This window comes from Octopus sinensis, linkage group LG1 (genome assembly GCF_006345805.1).
Source record: "Octopus sinensis linkage group LG1, ASM634580v1, whole genome shotgun sequence".
Taxonomy (NCBI): Eukaryota; Metazoa; Mollusca; class Cephalopoda; order Octopoda; family Octopodidae; genus Octopus; species Octopus sinensis.
The window spans coordinates 54,296,468-54,320,475 of record NC_042997.1 but is presented as its reverse complement, the minus strand read 5'-3'; the positions used below and the strand labels follow the sequence as shown (position 1 = coordinate 54,320,475).

The 24,008-nt window shown below is 33.5% G+C and overlaps 1 protein-coding gene across 2 annotated transcripts in view; it reads right to left on the bottom strand.

Moving 5' to 3' along the window:
* Positions 1–24,008, bottom strand: part of LOC115210358 (A disintegrin and metalloproteinase with thrombospondin motifs 9) — a 165,483-nt gene that overhangs the window by 46,632 nt on the left and 94,843 nt on the right. For both annotated transcript variants that reach the window (XM_036500853.1, XM_036500858.1), the window contains 14 exons: positions 21,126–21,331; positions 20,572–20,655; positions 18,496–18,617; positions 14,855–14,895; positions 10,826–10,931; positions 9,444–9,608; positions 8,333–8,495; positions 7,779–7,877; positions 7,437–7,579; positions 6,097–6,160; positions 5,292–5,406; positions 3,938–4,074; positions 2,024–2,141; positions 60–152 (listed from right to left, as the gene is read on the bottom strand). In XM_036500853.1, coding sequence (XP_036356746.1) covers positions 60–152; positions 2,024–2,141; positions 3,938–4,074; positions 5,292–5,406; positions 6,097–6,160; positions 7,437–7,579; positions 7,779–7,877; positions 8,333–8,495; positions 9,444–9,608; positions 10,826–10,931; positions 14,855–14,895; positions 18,496–18,617; positions 20,572–20,655; positions 21,126–21,331 — 1,656 coding nt within the window. The remainder of the gene's footprint in view (positions 1–59; positions 153–2,023; positions 2,142–3,937; positions 4,075–5,291; positions 5,407–6,096; positions 6,161–7,436; positions 7,580–7,778; positions 7,878–8,332; positions 8,496–9,443; positions 9,609–10,825; positions 10,932–14,854; positions 14,896–18,495; positions 18,618–20,571; positions 20,656–21,125; positions 21,332–24,008) is intronic.

Genomic DNA, 24,008 nt, shown 5'->3' with positions numbered 1-24,008 from the left:
CAACAGCAAGAAACGAATTGCATTTTTTGTAAGTTTTTAATAATCCCCAGTCTACATACCAAGGTAATTTTCATCAGCTCTGTTACCATTGCCATGTTGGGATACATGGATACTGCTGGCACCAGCAGGAATATCAACAACTTTGTTGTAGCCTATATAAATAAAAGTACATTGTAATGAAAAATGGCTTAAAACAAACAATGAAATGATATCAACAGCAAGACACTTTAAAAAATAATTTCAATGTCATAAAATTATAATGTTTATTAAATATGTAAACAATTTGATATTAGTTATTTTCATCATTTCAAGTGCGTGTTGAGTATGTGAAAGTAGTGTGTGAAGTTTAAAAATATATAAATATGAGCAAAATGCTCCAATGGATGGTGCTAAATCATACCTGTTGAATAAAAAGCAATCAGTGTTTCCTTTTCATTAAAAAATAATTAAGCATGCCTTTATTTCAATAAAATTTTCGGTTTTGTAAAACGAAATTAAAGTAAAAAAACTTCTTGAGAAACCAAATAGTCTTTCCTTCCTTCGTGCCAAGTTTGAAGAAAATATCTCTTTTGCATCTTACTTTTTTGGTCTCTTAAATATACTGCATTTTGTGGCATTATTTCAAGCCAGCTGGCTTTTTTTGCGCAAACTGCATGTGCATTTTTCTCGCACACGTGTAGTATTGATCACAACAGCTGATGTACTTGCACGTACAAATGCATGTTCCAATGGCTTTATTGATCACATCCTCACCTGGAATCGATTTTTGTAATTTTTTCAAGACTTATACACGCCCTGATACTGTCGGTATCTACATATCAAATTTGAATGCAATTGGATGGAGGATGCTCAAGATCTTAGAAGACACACACACAGACAGACAGAATGGATTTTATATAATAGATATTAGGAACAATTAAAGATGTTTCAGACATTAGTTCTTTAGAGCAGTTTGGATTCTACTTTAAGCTAAAAAATGTGTGTAAATGTTCAATTTGAATATGAAGCAGTAATTTCAATGTAACAACATTTAATCATAGTAATAATGAAACTAACAAGTTAAAAAACCCCTTTAAATCAACTAGAAGCTGATTTTGTGCTAGTGTATCCATATTTTATCATACCCTCTCATCTTTGTATATATTTGAGTGGATTAGTACCCCTACATAAAATTTTTCATGCAAATTACTAAAAAAAGGCAAAGAATTATAAAATGAAATTACATTGGACCTGAGTACATCATCAATCATGTTTCTACTCATTGATAATACAATGCTTAAGTCATATTCAAGTCCCAACATAGATTTGTTTTTGAAAATATGTTTAAAATATAATAAAGAGTACTCGATTTAAATATTTTATTTCTAAGATAAAAATCGCAACCCCTCTAAACATGCAGCACTCACAGCATAATATTTGCTGTCCCATGTGAACTCACAATGGCCTCAAGGAATCACTATTACTCAGGTTAAGAACCATTGATTTAGATAATGTATTTATGATATGTTAATTAGCAACAGATATGCCACAAGATGTGTTACACAGTTCATTCACACTATATCAGTTAAGGTGGCTTTATCATATAATTTGAAAGGCTTTATCATATTTGTTATTTTGAAAGGTTTTTCTCTTAGCATTGTAAGCTAACAAGATAATTTATTAATTTGAAATTACCAACTATACCTAAAGCAGTGACCAGTGCCTATCTATGGGCAGGCCATTGTTTTATTGAGACATAAAACAGCACATATGGTATGATAAAAATTTTGGACAGTAGATCAGCTATCAAACAACTTGATTGACTGCAACTCTTGAATTAGTATAGATCTGCATTATTGTTGAAGTTAACATTAGAAAATGTTTTCATCCACAAACACTTAGTTTATTAATTGATGTTTAGCAGAGTCATAAATAAATTACCAAAAATAGATTAACCAAAATAAATAAGTGATAAAAGAAAATATTATTCTAACATTATCTTTTACCAGTTAAAAGGTATGCAAAACTAATAAATTTTACTTACCATATTTTGTGTAAGTTAATGTGCCAGTTTCTGTTCTGCAAGAAGAATTATCACCACCACAAACACCACAACGGTCTCGTTTCATGGTAGAGCCAAGTTGGTAATCACATCCAGCTCTCTGAAAAAAAAAAAAATTACTGTAGAGAAATAGTAAATAACTACTCTAATGTTTATGTATTTGTTCTGCAAGATTCCTGACGTGAAATCATGTGTTGAAACAAATATTGTTATATTTGGGGATGGTCATATTCTTTTGCCAATTAACCACACACATTATATGAGCATCCTCAAATATAACAATACTCTAATAAATTTCTGAGGAGACCTACTGTGTCAAGTTCATCAACATCAAAATAAAAATCATATGGATATTGTAGTTGTGACACCCGTGCTGGTGGCACGTAGGGCCTCACAGAGGAAATGACGAAGACTGAGACCCTGAGATATGCTGTGACTGTGAAGACCCAACAAATGAAGTGAGTTCATGGCTCGCAGGACAGCCTGCTGTGCTAACCTTGGATTGTAGAGTGACCCACTGTTCTCGAGGAGACCTATTGTGTCAAGTACGTCAACACCAACATCAAAATGAATATCAAATGGAAATTGTAGTTAAGATACCCGTGCTGGTGACACGTTAAAAGCACTGTCCGAACGTGGCAGATGCCAGCACCGCCTGACTGGTGTCTGTGTCGGTGACACGTAAAAGCACTAACTGATCGTGGCCGTTTGCCAGCCTCCTCTGGCCCCTGTGCCAGTGGCACGTAAAAAGCACCCACTACGCTCACAGAGTGGTTGGCGTTAGGAAGGGCATCCAGCTGTAGAAACACTGCCAGATCAGACTGGAGCCTGGTGCAGCCTCCTGGCTTCCCAGACCCCTGTCGAACCATCCAACCCATGCTAGCATGGAAAACAGATGTTAAACGATGATGATGATGATGATGATGATGATGATTTTACCAATCAGAGGCTCCAATCAAATAACACATTTAGCAGGAAAGTCAATCTTACAATAAACCTACATCCACTGCAAACTTTCTGGAATATTTTCCAACATAATTACATGAAATGGCCTACCTATATGATAATGTATAAAAGCAGTTTGTGATGAAGTGTAATAAAATGTAGTTTCCTTCTATCTCATTTTCAATGCAAGGGACAAATAGGTATGGATCTGTTCCTTTAGATTATCAAAACCCAATATATTTAGTAATTATAATATATATTTTTTTAATTAATTGGTAGAAGAGGGACTAGAAAACTACTTCAGTAATTCTCACCTAACCAATGCTGGTATAGAGAAAGCAGATGTAAAGAGAACAATGATGATGATGATGATTATTTTGTGAATAGTAAAAGTCTATTTGCTTTGCAACAGAAGTTGTTCCAATTATTTGCAGAGTAATAGTGATAGCTCCTATTCAGTAGAACAATTCTATAAAATAGTACAGCTTTTCTATGTTTGCATCTAAAAATTAAAACATTTAGAGTTTGCATCAGCCAAAGGATATTTAAATACATATGTAAACTTTGGACATCTAAAGTTGAACAGAATTCGATTGAAGATCAACAAATGAAGTGAGAGGTAAAATATAGAAGCTTATTTTGGAAAACAGCATCAGACAAGACAATAAAAACTAGTTTTCCTTTATGGAAACACATTGAAGCAAAGTATTATAAAAGTAAGTGTTTGATTTGTTAAGATATTTTTATTATTGCTAAGCACATAACATAATGAACTAATAAGCTATCATTTCAAATCTTGAAAGATTAAAAGAAGTTATTTGTTTCAAAAACATACTGGAAAAATTGTAATCTTGCATTGTGAAAGAGAATGAAAGTATGGAAAAAATTTTATGTTTATGAAACAATTCATATAAAAATAGTTCTAAATGACTGTTTTATAAGTAAGTTTACCTGACATTTTCCATTCACACAAACATCAAAAGTATCTTCAGAACACTTAGTTCCATCAGTAACTTGTTCTCTTAGTAAATAATAGTCATTTCCATGTGATGCACGGCAGTAAAGTTTACAGGTGTTTTTCAAATGGACTGCAAAATGTGAAAATAAAAGATTTGCAAAAAAAAAAAAAGAAAAAAAAAAGAAAAATGAAGTCAGAGGTAAAATACAGCAGCTTATTTTGGAAAATAGCATCAGACAAGACAATAAAAACTAGTTTTCCTTTACAGAAACACATTGAAGCAAGTATTATAAAAGTAAGGGCTTGGTTTGTTAAGACATTTTTATTACTGCTAAACATGTAACATAATGAACGAATTAGCTATCATTTCAAATTTTGAAAAATTAGATACAAAATTAATTAGGGAAATATACTAAACTTCTGCATTAAAATTAACAAAAGACTTTTCAGAGGGTATTGTTCTAGAAACATGCATCCAAAAGCACGTACAATATTTAAACCTCCAATCAAATATGGATGAGAATACTACTGCAATAAAATAGAATTCTTTATTTTTAAAAGAAGTTGCTTCTCCCATATGCAAAAATACATCATAGATTTCATCTTAATATCTTTTGCAAGCTAACATAATTATTTGCCTTATTTTCATTTTGTAACAGCTTTGACCAACTGTCTTGGTCTGAGCATGTCATAAGTTTTAAATCATTGAGAATCTGAAAAGTAAGTACAGTTATAATGCAAATAAATATTTACACTAAGAGCAATGTATCAGTAGTTCATTTAAACACTCTTTAGCTTTCAGACCATATAGTGTCATATCATCATCATCGTTTAACGTCCGTTCTCCATGCTAGCATGGGTTGGACGGTTCGACCGGGGATCTGGGAAGCCAGAAGGCTGCACCAGGCTCCAGTCTTATCTGGCAGTGTTTCTACAGCTGGATGCCCTTCCTAACGCCAACCACTCCGTGAGTGTAGTGGGTGCTTTTTACGTGCCACCTGCACAGGTGCCAGGTGAAGCTGGCAACGGCCACGGTCGGATTGGTATATTTTATGTGCCACCGGCACGGAAGCCAGTCGAGGCGGTGCTGGCATCGGCCACGAGTCGGATAGTGCTTTTTACGTACCACCAGACCAGGGATCCTGGCTGGTTCAATTCGATTTTGATTTCGCTTGCCCCAACATGTCTTCGCAAGCAAAGGGGGTTGGCATGGGTGCCTGTCGTACGGTCGGATTGGTGTATTTTACGTGCCACCAGCACGAAGGTTTCTTTGAACAATTGATGCAATTCCTAGTTATAGAGGTTTTAAGATTGGAAAGAACGATCAATATGTAAAACTACACTTACTTCCAGAATATTTTGGAACCCACATCACAGTTGATGAAAGTCCCATAAGTGGAATTTTGCCATCAAATTCTGAACACTGTGCAGCTCTGAAATCTTTGGTATTTTCTGGACATTTCTAATTGAGAAAATGATATATTTAAAAATATTAAATAAAATAATCTCTCTGTATGCTATAGAAGTCTAGAATAAATGTAATTTTAAGTACAAATAATTGCCAAATTGATTCAAAGTAAAATAAGGTTGGAAGAAGCTGGCAATTGATATGATACATTTCCAGGAAAGATTGTACCTCTCAATGATCGACTGTGGACCAGGGTGGATGGCAATATAGAGAGAAATTAGGATAGAGACTGTGAATGAAACTGCAGGGGGCCTGGGGGATGAGCTGTTGATGGACAACAGTACAGTATTTTGTTCAGGGCTGCAGAAGGAAACACTTAGCAGATGGTACATCAGATGCTTCTTCAGAGCAGCATATAGGCCGAGTGGAAACAGGGTTCTGGAAAAACACCATTGCACAATCAAGGCCATGGCCAAGAGGGAACAAATCTCACTAGTTAAGACAATCTTCTGGAACAACATGCTGCTCAGGTCAGGACAAACTGAGGTGTTGGTCTCACAAAGAGTAGTGTTCAGATATGGAAACACATGTAGGCAAAGTTGACCTCAGCAGAATTTGAACTCAGAGTAATAATCGTTTTGCCTGGCGTGTTAATGGTTCTGCCAGCTTCCAACTTGTAAGTAAATACTGCAAATTGTTTTCCCCAGTTAAAGTTAAGAAAATAGAAGGAAATAAAATTTTCACCTTAGTATTGCAAGATTTATATTTTATTCTTTTCCCAATACAATAAGCACCACCATGTTTTGGTCTGCAAAAATAATTAAGTTCTCATTAAAATTGTTTACAAAAACAATGCAGGATTATAGTAATAATATTTGTTTAAAACAATGTATTTGCAATGTAAAAAAAAATTACTATTTCAGTTAAACAAGATTTAATAAGGATTGTATGTTGTTTACATCATAAGAATTTAGAAACTTGAAGAGATAGGAAATAAATTGTTTAATTGGTGAGTAGATAAAGCTATAAAAATGGTGTGTAGAATATTGAGCTAAAAACGTTGAAGGGCAGCCTCCAATTTTTTTCAACCTAATGGGTTTTTTTAACACAATATTGTACTGCTATTATTTATAGCTTTATCTAGAACTTAGAGTACCACAGTTAAAAATAATTTAAGATTCAATAAATTATCCTTGATATTATCTGCTGCAGCTCAGTTACTAAATTCTAGGCATATGATAATTCTATATCTTTTCTTTTAACTAGTTTTTCATTAAAGTATAAATTAGTATTTTATGAGACAATACCACAAAAAATATTGTAAAGATGTATTATTTTGAGATATTCATAATTACTATCCATATAATGGCTTATTAATAAGGTTGTGTATACAGTAATAACTGAAGCGAATCTCATATAATTTATTGATTGTACTCTGTCTTATTTTTCAACTTATTATCATTTTATGCCTGTGATTTTTTCCCCATGTTTGCATAGGACAGACTTGTATGATGTTAACCATTTTATGATCATTGATATCCTTAATACAAATACATAATAACATTTCCTACAGCATAAATTAATGTGATAAATATTTTGAACAGAATACTAATAATTTCTTGAACTAGCCTCACAGAAGACCTGGTGCTTATCCAGTTATAAAGTATAGGTTAAATATTTTTGCGTTAAAAACAGAATAAAATATCTACAGGCAATATAAATTCACAGTTGAAAGTCAAATATGCTACACTGTTCAGCCAATATCTCACATATGTAGTATTTAGAAACTAAAAAGGAAAGATGTTCTTGGAATGTTTATAATAAACATTCTTTAAAAATGAGTAAATTATCTCAGAAAATCAGCTGTAGAAAATTGGTAAAATAATTGTTACATTTTTCAGAACATTTGAAGTAAAGTTGCTGACTGCCATGGCACTGCATCCTTTAAGGCCCTCATGCTTTCCGAAATCCGCCGAAACTACACCTGATTATACATACACTTCAGATGAGTTGTAGTGCACCTGAGCACTGTACACAATGTTTTTATTATTATTATTATTAAAACATTGCAGCACATTACTTACATGGGGTTATTACATTCACGCTTTGATTTCTTTATGCCACCACCACAGGAAAAGGTACATTCATCATATTCACTCCACTTGCCCCAGTTACCATCAACTTTTTCAAAGTGTCTTTTTATAACACAAGCACCATTTTGACACCACTGTAGCAATAAAAAAAATCTGTTAGACCATTTGTTGCTTTAAAATTATAGTTAGTAAATATATGAAGAATTTTTTTTCTTTTTTGACAATTTCCAAAATTAAAAGTGATAGTCTTTCCAAGTTATATATAAAATATATGTATTTTCATTGTGGGAAAATAATCCTGAATATAAAAGGGAAACAAGGAAGAAAAATTACCTTTGTTGCACCACAAGGTGTTCCATCAGCCCATGGAAAATTCTCAGAGTGACAAGTTTCCTCTGTGTCTCCAATACACCATAAACGGGAACATGCAAACTAATGAAATACAGTTTGAAAAGAATTGATATCAGAAAAGATTAAGAATTCTTAAAATTTCTAGCAAATGAAGTTAAAAAGTCATTTATTTCAAATATCAGAAACACAACTTTTTTTTTTATATCAACAGTAATAAGTCGTTAAAGTAAGTTTAATTACGTTGTAGCAGAGTCTACATATATTTGACATCACTCAATGAAGAAATGGATCTTATACTCATTTCTTTCAAACTTTTTGCAATCAAACATTGAACTTAGACGATTGTTTAAATAGTTTCCTTTCATTTAAGAAACTTGAGATGTTTTAAAATGTTATACTTTAATGCAAGCGTATGCCAAACAACTTCATCTCAGTATAATTACAAACAATTATGACAATATTTCAGAGCTCCGACAATTATAAATGCATCAATAAAAAATAAAACAATAATAAAAGCCAACTGTAGATGAACTCACACTTGTTCTTGTTGGACAACTGTATGAATTTCGCCCAAATGCCAGACGGCATTGAGTGTCTACATCATATTTTAGTCCAGGTGGAAGATACTTTTCTCTTGAACGAAATCTTTGATACTTTTTGGTAAATGGTTTATTTAGGAGACATTCTGCATAGTCTAAACTGAAAGTAAATAAGGATTGATAAATAAATATAAAGAACGTTTCCACATAACTGGAATGATATTTTATATTTTCAGTGAGCAATGCAAACATATAAAGTAGTAAATCTGACATATTTAATTTAAAGAATAATTACCTCTTAATCAGAAATGAGCTCAATACTCATAAAATATTCTCGGAGTTAAGGAATAATAATTTGTAATGCTAAAATAATATTTTAGGATTATTATAGCAGAGATATGGAGAGATAGTCAGGTAAGAGTATTAATGATGTAATGATTCCATTTAGGAATTTCAGGACTAATTACAGATTTAGAAAAATTTATTAAAATTAGGACCCTATGATGACAGAGATAGTGATATTTCAATGGAGATCATTATAAATGGATAGCTAAATAGAAACTAATAAGGTGGTCTAATTGCCTTCAAAATATAAAACTACAAGACCACATAATATGCAAAAAAAAAAGAAGGACAAAAGAGATTTACTCGGTCAGGATCAATATAGGCTATACAACAACATATACTAAACATAATTCCTGTTTTATATCAAGCTTAAATGTCTTTCTGAAAGCTGATTTTCATCCTTGATGGATTCCGTTGTAAGGGAGATAATCCATGGAGAAACCATTACAAATAAAGAGGTCCATGGTTTCCTTGGAGTACACAACATTTTCACAAATTCGAGGATATAAATTTTTTTTTTCAATAAATTATCAAATTTAAATCTTTCAATTTTGAAAATATTATCGAAGAAAGAATTTATTAAGAGTATTAAAAATTTTAACGATAAAAGACAAATTGAAACAACTCCATTTTAAAACACTTTCCCATACTCTGATGCATGCATGTCCATTATAAGGCACACAAATACTGACGTACACATACGAAAACGAACACACATACATAAAATCACACATACTTCAAAATCAAATAATTTTTCACATACTCAATAAATTTGGTGAGAAGAACTGCACTGCAATCTGACCAAAGCCATCCACTGGAATCGTAATCTAATGTTGGGGACATGATATGGTATGTACCATGGCTACTTTGGTCACTGACAGAAGTAATCTGTTGGCATTTGTCACTGTCATCATGAGGTAAGTTAAATCTGGGGAACATAAGAGGTGAATAAAAAATGAAAACACTTCAAAAACCAAGACATCAAACACTATTACAACCAACATCCTCATCATTATTATTATCCTTAAGAGCAACAGTAACCTTCACCTTCATTAGAATTTGTATCATTATTCAACACCATCACAAGCAATATAATCATCTTTCTGTTTGTTGAAATATCATAATGATTATAATGGTGATAATGAAGACAATCAGAATAATTATGATCACATATGCAAATTTTTGAGATGAGGTTTAAACAGAAAAACCTTTATTTTTGATGCAAAATTTCAATAATCTCACAAGAAAAGTACATTATATAAATATATATATCATCATCATCATCATCATCGGTTGCCAGATCTGACTGGCCTGGTGCAGCTTCGGGCTTGCCAGACCCCAGTTGAACCGTCCAACCCATGCTAGCATGGAAAGCGGACGTTAAACGATGATGATGATGATGATGATATATATATTTATATAATGTACTTTTCTTGTGAGATTATTGAGAACATGCTAATCTCTTTAGTGTTGGTAACACGATAAAATGTGCAGTGAAACTTGGTCCCCTGACCCAATTAGGAGGGCAGTAATTCTGAATAAGAACTGATTCAGATAGTGATGACCCATCAAACTTGTGCTGGCATGGAAAGTGGATATAAAATGATGATGATGGTTGACGATGACATGCAAGCATGAAAAAGTAGATGTTAAAACAATGATGATGATGATGATATATATATATATATATATATATATATATACACACACACACACATATACACACACACACACACATATATATATATACATACACATATACACTTTAATTGGCAGAAGTTACAAAGTAACTCAAGGGCTGAGAGTTCCATGCTGAAGGCTTTGTGATAAGTGCCAATGCATGAAACTCTCAACCTTTCAGTCAATTTGTAACTTCTGCTGATTAACTAAAAATATATATATATTCATATTTTTGAGTTCTGTTTTTCTGCTTAAGACACCCTCCCCACCCACACACAAATAAGAAATAAGATTAGTTACATGGAAATTTTTAAATTGTTTTATAAACTTAATCACATGTATCTAACAGACAAAAATCAATAATAATAATAATAATAACAACAACATATATTTCCTTACTTTAAAAGAATAGTTACCTGTTCATGATTTTTAATAATGTAAGCTGAATTGAAAGCAAATACTTACAAGTGCCCCAACTCATGGGCAATAGTATAAGCTGAACCAAGACCATTATCCTGAATAATAGCACAGTTTCTTTTCATATCACACATAGTCCCAAGTTCAGCCAAACCTACATAAAAGATTATTAAAAGTGTGATTCGTAAAATAATTGTGGGTTGGAGGAAAATGGTACAGACAGTGGAATCTTCACAGTTCAGTACTTTTCTTTACTAAGCAGCAATTTTGCTTTTTAACAGCATTTATTTATTTATTTATTTGACAAAGAAACACAAAATTTTAAATGAAGGTCTATTGATAAAATCAACTAATGCTTATTTTATTGATCCTGGGTCCTGGGATTATGAAAGGTAAAAGTCACCATATTACAATCCCAGAGTATAAACAGAAAATTCTAAATACTAAAGGCATTCAGTCGACTGTTTCTGTGGCTTCATTGCTACCAATCTATAATGTTGTATACAGTAAGTATAGATTACAAAAAGTGGACAACATCGGATGAAGAGAGTATATTTATCATTGTTATATGCTTCATCACATATTGAAATCAAAGGAAATTTTGATAAGCTGACAGTCACTGTACAATTACCAGTTTAGCAACTAAAGTTGCTTAATATGTGAGTAAAAATCTAAGAATGTAAAGAATAGAAAAGGTAAATAATGACTACAAAAGTTTCATAGCTAAAACAATGTTTGTTACACAGCTTGTATCACGCATAAAACCTGCTTAGCTAAACTTTGGGTCCTATTACCTTCAAGTTGTTTACATTGTCACATGGAGATGAGTAGATGTTTTGCAAACAACTTTCACATGCAAGTGCTACCAGTCGAGGGCTCTGAATACTGAAAGCTAGCAAGTGTATGGGGTCATCAGGAGAGAATGTGTGCTGTTTTGGGGCCTACCTCGACAGCATCAATGCACACCAGCTCCTCTCACTGATAGGTCCCACTTGCTAGATCAACTGGTTATCAAAATAAAGCTCAATATTCTTCTAGCCATCGCTCCTCGTCTCTTTTTAACCAAATCCAGTGGCTAGCCTTTTCCACTCTAGTATGGATATCAGTCATGGTGGTATTTACTTTACAATGAGTTAGGCCTAATGATAATAACAGTCATCTCACACTATGTCCAACAAACTCTCTACAAGGCTTTAGTTGGCTTGGGACTGCTGTAGATAAGACTTGTCCAAGGTGTCATGCAGTGGGACTGATGCTGGAACATGTGGTTGGGAAGCAAGCTTCTTAACCACATAGTCATACCTATGCCTATCGTCATCGTCATCATCATCATCATTTAACCTCCTTTTTCATTGCTGGCATGGGTTGGATGGCTTGACCAAAGATGGTGAGGCCAGAGATCACACCAGGCTCCATTATCTATTCTGGCATGGTTTCTATGGCTGGATGCTCTTCCTAATACCAACCATTCCACAAAGTGTACTGGGTGCTTTTTATGTGACACCAGCACCAATGCTTTTAAAATGGCACCAGTACCAGTGCTTTTTATGTGGCACCAGCATCATTATCAATTCCACAGTGGCAGGCAAGTCTTCTTGAGTACAACAAAACACCAGATATCTTGTCCTTTGTCATCTCCTTCAGAAGACTCAGTGTTTTGAGATCGGCCTTCAATACTTCATCCCATGTCTTCCTGGGTCTCCCTCTTCCACAAGTTCTATCCACTTTAAGTGATTGGCACTTCTGTATGCAATTGTCTACATCCATATGCATCACATGACCAAACCAGTGCAGTCTTCTCTCTTGCAAGCTGCAGCTAATTCCTCTTATGCTCAACTTTCTTTCAATAGGCCTCTGTAACATATGTATATACATATATGTATGTATATATCATTAATACTATGATGGCAAGTTATTAGCATGCCAGACAAAATGTTTCATAACATTTCTTCCAGCTTCATGTTAGAATTCACATTCTGCCAAGGTCAATTTTGCCTTTCATCCTTTCAGGGCCAATAAAAAAAAGTACCAGTTGAGCACTGAGGTTGATGTAATTGATTAGCCCCACCTACCTTATAACTCCCACCCCAACCCTCCACATTTTTTCAGGCCTTGTACCTATGCCTATAGTAGTAAGGATTATTATTAACATTTAGAATCACTACCGGAATTAGAAAAGAAATTTCGGGTGTGGAACCTAGGTTTAGAATCAAAAGAGTCAATGTAGCAAAGACCAAAGTTCTAATAAGTAGGAAGGTGAACTCATCACACACCCACTCAGGTAGGTGGCCCTGCCTGATCTGTAGAAAAAGTGTAGGTAGAAACTCCATAAGATGTACCTAGTGTAAGCTATGGACACATAAGAGGTGCAGCAACATCAAAGGAAAATTAACCGAGAAGGTAACTTTTATGTGCTTCTGCTACCTAGGTGACCAAGTTAGTAGTGGGATGGATGCTCAGAGAGTGTTACCACTAGAATAAGAATAGCCTGGGTAAAGTTTAGAAAGCTTCTACACCTACTGGTGACAAAGGTTCTCTCACTCAAAGTGAAAGGTAGATTGTACGATGCATGTGTGTGAACTGCCATGCTTCACGGCAGTGAAACATGGGCCGTGACTGCAGAGGACATGCATAGGCTCGAAAGAAACGAAGCTAGCATGATCCACTGGATGTGTAACGTCAGTGTGCACACATGACAGAGTGTAAGTGTCCTGAGAGAAATGTTGGACATAAGAAGCATCGGATGTGGTGTGCAAGAGAGACGTTTGCATTGGTATGGTCATGTACTATGGATGGATGAGGAGAAATGTGTGAAGAAGTGCTACTCCCAAACAATTGGAGGAATCTGGGGTAGAGGTAGACCCAGAAAGACATGGGATGAGGTGGTCAAGCATGACCTTCAAATGTTGGGCCTCACAGAGGCAATGATGAAAGACCGAGACCTCTGGAGATATGCTGTGACTGCGAAGACCTGACAAATGAAGTGAGTTCATGGCTCGCACGACGGCCTGCTGTGCTTTCCTTGAATTGTAGGGCAACCTGCTGTGATTGAGGAAACCTATCGAGTCAAATACATCAACATCAAAATAAAAGTCAAATGGAAATTATAATCATGATACCCGTGCCAGTGGCACGTAAAAATCGCCATCCGAACGTGGCTGATGCCAGCGTCACCTTGACTGGCATCCATGCCAGTGGCATGTAAAAAGCACCCACTACACTCATGGAGTGGTTGACGTTAGGAAGGGCATCCATCTGTAGAAACACTGCCAGATCAGACTGGAGCCTGGTGCAACCTCCTGGCTTCCCAGACCCCAGTCGAACCGTCCAACCCATGCTAGCATGGAAAACGGACGTTAAACGTTGATGATGATGATTGAAGTATAACCAGACACTGTGTCTTTGGATTTGCTTGTGTCATGTTTCTTTTAATATTGTGTGCTCATCTCTCTCGTTAAGTATGCTCTTATAAGCAATTCACAATACTTGACAGAGTTAGTGAAATGTCAGCATTATTTCAGATATATCCTTTTAACTCTCACTTTCTTCATTTTCTATAAGTATGACTGAAGTTACATAAAACAAAAAAATATATACTTTGATAGATAATGGCATCACTTGGTTAGCAAGAAATAGTTTATAACTATCTAGTATAAACAATGGTGGTGCTACCATTATCCACTGCAGATAAGAACTGTAAGCAATGGGAGACCCGGAAAATAATTCAAAGAGTAACGCTAGTAATTTCATGTTAATTATATTTAAGTAAACAGCATGGAATTTTGTCAGTGAACTGGTTGCGGTCTCAAAGTGACGAAAATATTTTGACAAATTAAATTTAAATGTTGAAGTGAATCTAACGGCTTTTGTGTGTTTCTTAAATGGCTTATAAACACCTTCCCCGCTGCAATTGTTTTCATTTCAGCACACGATCTCAGATCAGGTCACTTGCTATGCAAGTACATCGCTATATTTAAGTAATATGGAAAATAAGATAATAAGCTTTTAACATTTTTTAAATAAGTAAACTTGGCATACTAAAAGAAAGGGTTAAGCTTAATAAGAGATAGAACTTACCTAACGTTTCACAATTGTTCTCTGACCTGCACATGTTTTTCCTAAAATCAAGAATTGTAATATATTCACATTATTTGAAATATAACAACCCAAATGACATACAAATTATTTAACAGTTTTTATGTGTTTATTTCTTCTATCCATTGTAATATAGATTGCTGCCATCATTGCTTTCATCGTCCTCATCATCATCATCATCATTGTTGCCATCATCACCTGTCATTGTCATCATCGTCATAGTTTTAATGTCCACTTTTCCGTCTTGCACAGATTAAGCAAAATTCATTGAAGCAGATTATCTACACCTGGATGCCCTTCCTGTTGTCAGCACCTCACTTGTTTTCAAGCAAAGTAATATTTCCTTATGGTGCGACATGCTTTCCACTGAAGACTGGAAACAAATGACACTGCTTGTAATAGTAAGGACACACACACACCACAAGCTTCTTTTAGTTTCTATCAGCTATATTCACTCATAAGGCTTTAAGTTAACCAGGGGCTGCAAGAGAAGTCCCACCATGTGACCCAAGAGGTGTCACACAGTGTGACTGAGCTCAAAGCTATGTGGTCCAGAAGTAAAAATTTCAACCACACAGCAATGCCTGTTGATGATTATGAAATTTCTAACATTTGCTTTAATACACATTGAAAGTAACATCCATAATGATACCTAATCATTTAATAAATGATCTTTTTTTTTTCTCAGGAGTATAAAGCAATGTTTGTGAAACATTAAAAAGTACAGCTTTTTGGTTCAGTTGTCCAGCCAGTGGTACAAGAAACTTTCTTCCATAAGTTTGAATTAGCTTAACTGCTCTCAAAATCTGTTGTGGTTTACCAAATTTTTTCAGATTTGACCTCCCCCCGCCAAAAAAAAAAAAACACCGGATATTAAACAGGTGGGTGATGATGATATCAACAATACTGATGATGAAAAGTAGTCACTTTTATCAAGTGGAAGACACACCAAAAGAGAGAGAGAGAGAGAGAGAGAGAGGCGGAAGAAAGGAAAAGAAGACAAAATATAGTTAACTTCTACAAAACAAGTATGAGCTTATTCATCATTCATCTTTGAAAATGAGGAGCAGCTATAGGAAGTTAGCAACTGGTAAAATAGACACTTATGAAATATAGTAACTGAATTTTCTAAGGGACTCATGCAAAAATAATTGAATACTTTTAGTTCCCCTTTAGATTTAATGTTCTAACATGATAATGTGTGTTTCATTGTCAGCAGGATGGAGTTAGTCATTAAGCAGCCTTGCCTTTATTATATTAAAAAAAATGCATAATTCAAGTTAATTTCACTAGTGAGGTCAACAGAGCAAAATTCTATTTACAATGAAACAGGCATGCTTGCACTTTTTGACATTGCTTTATTATTATGAGCAGATGTTAAATAATATGAATAGTATGTGAAAATTTTACTACAAGCTATCTCATTCATATACATATTGTTTAGTGGCTGTAGTATCTAGAAAAAATGCTTGATAACTTTTATCCTTGCTTACTACAACAATACTTAAAAATAAATAAAATGTTCTATAATATACTTTACTCCTATAAAGAGGAAACATGTAAAAGAAAGAGAAATAAACACCACAAAGAATACTGGTCCTATATTTGGTAGCAATCATAAAAACTGATAAATACTCTCCTTATACTAAATCTTCAGACTATATCCATTGAATTCTATTTTTTTCTCTCCCTCAACTATGATCATAATAATGATGGTCACTCCTGGCAATTTTGATGTATGAATAATTGAAGGAGAGGATTTAAGAAAGAAAAATAAAGGTTTTAAAAATAAAAGAAGCTGCATCTATTTGCAATGGATGCATGAATGTAATTTGAGTCCAGGTATGGATTTTGCTATGAAGTCACAATGGGAACACTGATGATTCTGATTTTGCCTGAGATTGGACAAATTTATTTGCTGATTGCAAGATATAATTCTTTTATTGTTCTGTTTCTTTAACTCAAATTGTTTTGATGCATCATGACACATTTCATGCCATGCAGATCGATCTGGACAAGGACTTTCCCAAGATGTCAAGTTAAGCTGTAGAAATTTTAGTGATTGCTTCCACTTATCCTTATACTTAAGGACAGGTCTTTCTTTACCACAATATCCCTCTACTTGTTGGCCATACAAAAGAATTTTTGGAATGTGATCATCTTTCATTCAAACAACACTCCCTACCCACCTGCACTGAATTCTCAGCAGTATGCTTTTGATACTGGAGATAACACATTTTTCTAAGATTTTGATATTTGACATCTTATCTTGCCATTTCATGTTGCAGATATTGTGCAGACAGTACATGTGAAAGGTTTCACGTTTCTTTGTATGTCTGTAGTAGGGAGTCCATACTTCTGCCCCATACAAAAGGGTGCTCAAAAAACAAGATTTGTATACATTTATTTTAGTTTTCAAACTGACACCATGTTCATCCCACAAATGTTGGAGAAGTTTTCAAATGCCTTACATATTCTGACATTGATTTCATCATCAAGAGTACTCTTAAAGTTTACTGCACTTCCAAGATATTTAAATGACCTGACCCATTTGACTGGCTTATTGTCAATCATCACATTTGAATCTAGAGTCTGTTCTGTCCTGGACTGAATGCCCTTCCTAACACAAACCACTCAACACAATGAAGTACTGAGTGCATTTTATTGCATCAACTCTGGAGAGGTTCTCATGTTCTTGGCAACTGTAAAGGGTCCTCTTGACTTTACATTGTCTTCACTTTACAAAATGTAATAAATTGATATGAAGTTCTGGGCAAAAACATGAGTGGGTGTGTGAAAATTATATTTTCATTATATGTAACAAAGCAAAAGGGTAGTTGGTGGCTAGATTTAAAATATTTCGTCAAAAAATTCTTGTTTGTTAAGTTTCTTACTATTTGAAAAAGTTTGGACAAAGAAGGGATGAAGAATTTGTTAAGAAATATTGTATTTCAGAATATAATACTACCGGATACAGTTCTGATCCAGAGAAATGATAAAGAACTGTATAATCAAGAATTTTGTACTCTGACATCTGATACAATAGGGGTATAGTTATGCGCATAAGAAAAACTTTATTCTACATGTTCTTACATTAGTGAATGGAAAAATATTTTTAAATATTTGATATGGGCAGAATATTACAGAAACAATTATATATATTATAAAGCTTCATGGTGAGAATCAAAAACAAAAATCTTTAAATATAGAAATCTCAAACAAGAAATTTCATCTGTGTAATATAAACCAAACTTTTCTTCTCATCCTATGTTGTTGCCTGAATATTTTATATTTTAGGAAACTGAACAAAAGTTACTATCTACCATTTAAAAGAAGAAAAAAATAAAGCTTTATTTTTAACAGCTTTTGACTCATAATTCCAAGAGTTCAAATCTTTGTTCTATTTTAACCTTGGAGGATTTCTAGAACATTGGCATCATTACTTCTATAATGATAGAAACAGTTTAACAGATAACCATCTCATGTCTCAGATATACTCCACCTACATGAAGAGGTGAAACGATTTCCAGACTACATGAAATCAGTTCTACAAAATACCTCAAGTTTCAAGTGCTGCACAAAACATCAGAGATTGCAGTGATAAATACGTTGTACAAACATACCTTGTCAGAAGTATTGCAGCATCATGATGTTCATTGGCATCATCTTCAATATTTAGCTTGTATTGCCATTTACAAAATTGTTGTAATGTTTTTACTGCATTTGATGTAATTTCTAGATTTTCCTAAAATAAAAAAAATAATAAAAATTTAGAATTGTTTTCTGGATTCAATGTAAGTGACTGAAAAGTCAATTCTCACTGAAAAAAAACAAAAACCTTATATAGAGGTAGAAGCTGCTGTAGACAGCAGTTTCTTTTGAATGAGGTATGTTCTCAGCTTACCTGAGTATAAAAGAAGCTACTGTTCTGATAGAAATGTAAAGAAATTCTACTTAAGTTATAAGAAATTTACAATCAAACAGAAAACTATATAATAACATAGTAATGGGATGCAGTTAAGGCATAGGCTCCTTGTTGAAAGAATATTGTATAACAAGAAAATCACTAACAAATCAAGTGATTGAAGTGTGTAGTAAGTTGTTTGGAACAAAATACTTTTAATATAAGGTTTTTAGTATATTATTATGTTTAGATCTGAGAGGAAAGAAAGTAATTTCAATATCAACTAGAAGATGAGATTTAATGTTGCTCACATAGCAATAATGAAATTTTAAAATAGAAACCACAAATTTTAATATATAAACTTACAAACTGTATTTCATTGAAACTATATGCTATACTATATATGTATATGCATGTGTGTGTGCTCCTTATATTTATAATTGCTTTTTTCCAAGATTGCATGGATTGGACAGATCCTTGACAACATATTGTTCCATCAGTTATTGCTTTCCTTTTCCATCTGCTTTGTAAAGCTCAACATTCTGAGATCATCTCCCACCACCTCTGTCCACATCTTCCTTGATCTCACAATTCCACAGGGATCTCCTAGTATTTCTTTTATTCAGCAGTCATCATCCATATTCATGACATATCATTACCTGTATAATCTCCTATCTTGCACATCACCATCTTATACCCAATCTTTCCCACAGCCCATCTGTGCGTGATTGCTTAGCAAACTACATTGGATCATCCAGTAGTGCATGCTTATTTTATTTATTTCCAACCTTCACAGATCCTCTGTATTCAGTGCTCACATCTCACTACTATGGAGCATCACAGTTTGTATACATGCATTGTACAATCTACTCTTCACTCCCTAAGAGAGAATCTCTCTGTTGTGAACAGAGATAATAGCTTCCTGAACTTTTTCCGAACTGTTATTATTCTGGCTGCTATGTTTTCAGAGCACCCTCCTTCACTGCTGATTAAATCACTTAGGGAACAGGAGATCTCTACCATGGAACCTTCTAAGCACTGGAAAGAGTTTATTTTATCTCATAGTTCAGATAGAGCTTTCATTGGGGAATAGCCTTCAGTTGTATTTAATATGACCCTTTATTGAAGAACTACAACTTTAGAAACATGTTCTGCAGCATTCTGTTTATCAGCTATCCATACATCTACTGATAATCAAAATTTGTGTTAATATGCTTATTTTTATTCTTTGCAGGCACAGTATTTCTGAAAGGTTAAGTTCACTTTCCAATCAAGAGGTGTCCCAGGTTCAATTTCACTATGTGATGTGTTGGGCAAGCTCATTGGATGGATTGTATCAGTAATTCCAAGACTCAACCTTGTCTCATATTGTGTCATGCTGATCAAGATATAATTATATTAAGGATATGCATGTGCATGAATACTCAACCACATGCTGATTCAATGATCTGAGTAGCTCTGTTGATTGAACAACTGAAAATTGATGGTTGGAGATTCTGACTAAGATCCATTTGTTCTTTAAATAATATGGTTTTATTCATTATAATAACCTCCTGAAAAATCCATATTACTCTATCTCTAAAAGAAAGGCACTGACATTTTATATTTCAACCTCAAGTTACATACAAATTTTTTATTAATTCAATAAATATTTGTGAGTAAAAGTTTAAATAAAATAGTTAAAAGAATCAAAATATAGTAATCTGCATGTGAATGTGAAGGTGAAATGAACTTTTCAAATTAAAGGATTTATATCAAAATGTTAACAGCTTCCAAATAAATAAAATGGACTTACCTCATTACCTTTAAGGACTAAAAATTTGACAACAACTAAGTTAAGATAATTTTTTATAGATGGATGTTTATATATGTTAGTGACCTGAAAAATAGTCAAGAATAAAACAGATTTTAACAATTAATAAATGAAATTTAAAAAATATTAAACATTACCCCATAAAACATTACAATACAACTGTTACATGCATGTAGGATTTCTGTTTAGGTAAGTGTCTGTACGTGCAGTCTGTATGCAAATAATTACCCCAAGCAAATCTAAACCTGTTATTTTGGCTTTTTATAATCAGAATAAACATTATTTGATGTTTACTGGACTTAGTACTATTGAACTCTGGAAAAAGGAAGATGGAAAATGTGATCTTCTTGGCTTTTTAGAGGAAGTTAAATAATTTCAAATAAAAATTAATATAGGAAGAGAAAATTGTGCAATTAAGATCAGTGTCTTTGTCAAGGACATAAACAGTCAACTCTTTAGCAAGTATTTCAATGTTATAACAACTGCTCATTCTAATTCTATAATATAACTTTTATAATATTTATAGAAGTTCTTACCATGGCCAACAATGTGAATACATAATGTTCTAAGTCATCTCCATGGTACCTCCACATTTCTGGATCTGCTACAACCATCAATTCTATATATCTTTCTAAAGAGTCAGATCGTTTATGTCTACTGTGGTAATTATGGTTAGACGTACTTGAATTAAAATGCTCATGAGGTATACTGATGTTTCTTTCGGGGACTTTTACATGATCACCTGAAAATATATGATAAAAACAATAAAATATAAATAAAGAACACTTTTACTTCAGTTTTTCCATGTCATGCAGATCTGCAAATATAGATATTTATATGATTATTCATTTAAATGTTTCAGTGCAAGTCTGGGTGCCTTTCTCAGTTGGAACTGCTATTTTCTGTGAGGAGAATTACAACTTCTAGAGTAAAATGTTTTGACAATGAATGCTTTAGAATATTGGTTTCAAATTTTGGCACAAGGCCAGCAATTTCGGCGGAAGGGTTAAGTCGATTACATCAACCCCAGTGCTCAACTGGTACTTATTTTATCAACCCCAAAGGGATGAAAAGCAAAGTCAACCTCAGTAGAATAATGCTTTAGAATAGTGGTAGAATCATTAGGATGTCACATATGCCTATAGTATTTAGTTATGACCCATTCATTCTGAGTTCAAATCCTGCCAAAGTCAGCTTTGACTTTTATCCTTCTGGGTGGGGTTCAATAAAGTAAAGTACCAGTCAAGTGCTGGAACCGGTTCTTACATTGCAGCAAAGAAACAACCCTGATACATTATGTTTAAACAATTACAAGAAAGAAGTATTGATTAAGCAAATTAAGCAACAATTAAAATGATTGACTAAGAATTATGAACTAATTGGTTGTAAGTTCAAATCTACTGTAGGCATTTCCTTCTGTTTTGGAAAGATTATTGTATTCTATGCACTTAAGTTTATATAGCAGCAATGTATAGACAGCAACAATTCCAAATAAGTTATCAAATATAGAATAGCACACTGTAAAATAGGAAGATTTGTCACGTTCTCACTCAGTAGTACAGAAATCTAAATTCAGTATGAACCATAGAGATCTTTAGGTTTGTTAATATTATCTTCTAAATGAACAATAGGATTCTGTTGGACCTATACTTTCCAATGAAAAACTATTGATCACCAAGATCTCTCCTTCTCACCAGCTGTTCCTCACTTTTTAAATTTATGAGCAGCATCTTTTTAACAGAATGTTCTGACTGGCTTTCTCTCTAGATATATTGATTAGAAGTAGATGCAATTGTAGCAGGTCTTCACTTTGATTCAAACCCAGGATTTGTTTGCAATTAACAACCATAATTTTGGCAGATTGAATAATGTCATCAGCAAAAATTGAACCAATAAACAACTTCCAGATTTTTGAGTGACATGTCACCATAGATCTGTCAAATCACATTATTCTGAAGTGTTTAAAGAGGTAAGATGTGAAGAGAGTGACAGACGGTGTGAAAATTAGGAGCTAAGTGATATGAGCAGCAAGGCATAGTGTCAGGTAAATTCTTACATTTGGCAGAGTTTCCACAGTCACATCTGTCAAATACTGAACTGTAAAAAGAAGTAATCACTTTCACAAGAATATTCTGACTTCTCTCTTAATATATATACTACTACTATGAACAGAACTTTCCAACATTACTGTGTTATTTTTCTTTGGACAGTCATGTTCAGCACAAGCTGAATCAAAAATGAACAACTGCTCTTCTAATTCTTCTAACTTTCCATTCATCCCATTCTTCTTATTGTTAAACAACCCTTTTTAAAAAATATTCCTCCGAGGTGATTAATCTAGTAATCATATATATTTTGTTATACAAATGAAATCAATATCCCACAGGCACACAATGTTTTTTCTCTCTTTTCTTTTGTGAGTTGGAGTTACAATAAAGGTTACATAAACTTTCAAGACAGATGAAACCAGTTTGTATGATAATCATCTAAAGTTCCACACACACTTCTTAATCAGGTTTACAAATTTGGACACTACATTCTGATAAATGTTACAATAATTACAAACTTTTATTTTATTGAACACAAAATTGATTTTTTTAACTATAGGCTTTAGGTCCACACATTTATAGACAAAGAGAAATAAGATTATGCAAGGTTCAAAGGTTCAGGTCTTTTTAAGGTCATTAAGCAACATAATTGAAATGAAACATATATTTGAGAACTGGAAAGGAGGAAGCAGCTTGTCTCCCTAGGAGCCTACCTTTTTTGACAAGGAAAACTAACAACATAAAACATGTAAATTACTATCCACAGACATATGCCATAATCTGCCCTGTTGAAATAAAGTAATACACAAGACATGGTTAATTGTTTTGACATTTGTCTTGGAATGCTACATATTTAACACCAATAGCATCTGAAGAATCAAAGCCTAGATCAGTAAAGGAAAAATACAAATTCAAATGTGGAAATTATGGATTTATTTGTTAAAGAACTATTACGTAAAGAATTTTCATAAAAATATGGATTCCCTTCATGGAAAACTGTTTTCTGCTATTCTTGGGTTGAATAATAGCCAGATAAGCTGCTTATTTCTATTCCTAGAGTCCCTACCACAATGGATACCACAGTGGTATCAGTGCCATACATTCTGACCAATTAATTCTATCAGTAAATCACTGTAGTCTGAATGTTTATCATTTCATGTCTGTTTCTTTCATCAACACTATATTTTTCTAGCAAACAAGTTGAATTTTTCAAACCAAAATTTACAACCAAATCAGATTACAGAAGGAGCAGAATTCTGCTTTACACACAGCATATAACCTCTTATAACTTTTTTATCATTTGGAATTTTCAGAAAAATTTTGTGAATTTGTGTTCTGCACAAGGGAATTCATATGACTATACAAAAAAAC